Below are 1,718 nucleotides of genomic sequence, written 5' to 3'. Positions count from 1 at the left end.
CTAAGTCAGGGGGTCTGGGTGTGTCCCTGGGGTCTCAATGTGTCCCTGAGGGGTCTGGATGTGCCCCTGAGGATCTGGATGTGTCCCTGGGGTCTCAATGTGTCCCTGAGGGGTCTGAATGTGTCCCTGAGGGGTCTGGATGTGCCCCTGGGGTCTGGATGTGCCCCTCGGGGGGTCTGGATGTTTCCCTGGGGGTCTGGATGTGTCCCTGGGGGTCTGGATGTGTCCCTGGAGGATCTGGATGTGCCCCTGGGGGGGTCTGGATGTGTCCCTGGATGCGTCCCTGGGGTCTGGATGTTTCCCTGGGGGTCTGGATGTGTCCCTGGGGTCTGGATGTGTCCCTGGATGTGTCCCTGGGGTCTGGATGTGCCCCTGGAGGATCTGGATGTGTCCCTGGGGTCTGGATGTGCCCCTGGAGGATCTGGATGTGCCCCTGGGGGGGTCTGGATGTGCCCCTGGGGGGGTCTAGATGTGTCCCTGGATGTGTCCCTGAGGATCTGGATGTGTCCCTGGATGTGCCCCTGGGGTCTGGATGTGCCCCTGGGGGGGTCTGGATGTGTCCCTGGAGGATCTGGATGTGTCCCTGGGGTCTGGATGTGCCCCTGGGGGGGTCTGGATGTGCCCCTGGGGGGGTCTGGATGTGTCCCTGGGGGTCCAATTTCATGGAATCCTGGAACCACCCCATGATTCTGGCCTTTGTTTTTGCAGCTCTGAGGGTGTTGGGGTTTTTTTTTGGCAATCCCACCGTTATTCCCGAGCTGGGAATGTCCTGGTGTTCTCCAGCCCCTCCTCCCTGTCCCCCGTGTCCATCCCAAATCCTTGGTTTTTCCCTTTCCCAGGCTTACAACGCCAAAACCAAGAGCTTTGAGGATCCTCCCAACCACGCCCGGAGCTCTGGGAACAAAGGGAAGGGGAAGGGGAAGGGGAAAGGTGAGTGATCCAAACCCAAATCCCGGCGTTCCCGACGGGAATCCTGGAACGGCCTTTTTAGGGCGTTTCATCCTTTGGAAATCAACTGATCCTTGAGGGGTTTCACCCCCCAACCCTCTGCTCCGTAACCTTGGGCTTTGGATCCCATTCCCAACCCAGGGAGAGCCCCGGGAATTATCCCTGCGTCCCTCAGATCCTTGGGAATGCTCTTCCAGGCTGCTGGGTGGAAAAGGGGGCAGTGAGGGGCTTCCCTTCCGAATTCCGGGCGGGAAAGGGGGTGGGAGGCGCTGGACTGATGGAGGAGGAGGAGCGGGAGGGAATGACCTGGCCCTGGGTGTGGCTTTTCCAGGGAAAGGCAAAGGGAAGCCGGTGAGCTCCGAGCAGAGCGAGGAACCGGCCGAGCTCAAACTTCCCAAGTTACGGACCCTGGACGTGTTCTCCGGCTGTGGGGGGTTGTCCGAGGGCTTCCACCAGGCAGGTGAGTCCTGGCATTCCCCCTCTGGGATCCCGTGTTCTCCAGGTCCGTGTTCTCCAGCCCCTTCCTCATGTTCTCCAGCCCTTTCTCCTGCTTTCCAATCCCTTCTCCGTGTTCTCCAGCCCTTTCTCCGTGTTCTTCAAACCCTTCTCCTCCTTTCCAACCCCTCCTCCTTGTTCTCCAACCCCTTCCCATGTTCTCCAGACCCTTCCCCGTGTTCTCCAGATCCACGTCCTCCACCCCCTTCCTGACCTCCCCCTCACTCCCCTCCCTCCCCCCCACCCAAATCCCCCCCGCCCCAGACCTGGTGACC

The 1,718-nt window shown here is 60.8% G+C and overlaps 1 protein-coding gene across 1 annotated transcript in view; it reads left to right on the top strand.

The window, feature by feature from the left end:
• Positions 1-1,718, top strand: part of DNMT1 (DNA methyltransferase 1) — a gene marked incomplete at both ends in the record, with an annotated part of 24,999 nt that overhangs the window by 20,408 nt on the left and 2,873 nt on the right. The window contains 2 exons of the mRNA XM_017839872.1: positions 840-930; positions 1,280-1,404. Coding sequence (XP_017695361.1) covers positions 840-930; positions 1,280-1,404 — 216 coding nt within the window. The remainder of the gene's footprint in view (positions 1-839; positions 931-1,279; positions 1,405-1,718) is intronic.

This window comes from Lepidothrix coronata, unplaced genomic scaffold, assembly GCF_001604755.1.
Source record: "Lepidothrix coronata isolate B3197 unplaced genomic scaffold, Lepidothrix_coronata-1.0 Scaffold523, whole genome shotgun sequence".
In the NCBI taxonomy this organism is placed as follows: domain Eukaryota; kingdom Metazoa; phylum Chordata; class Aves; order Passeriformes; family Pipridae; genus Lepidothrix; species Lepidothrix coronata.
This window is presented reverse-complemented; position numbering and strand designations above follow the sequence as displayed.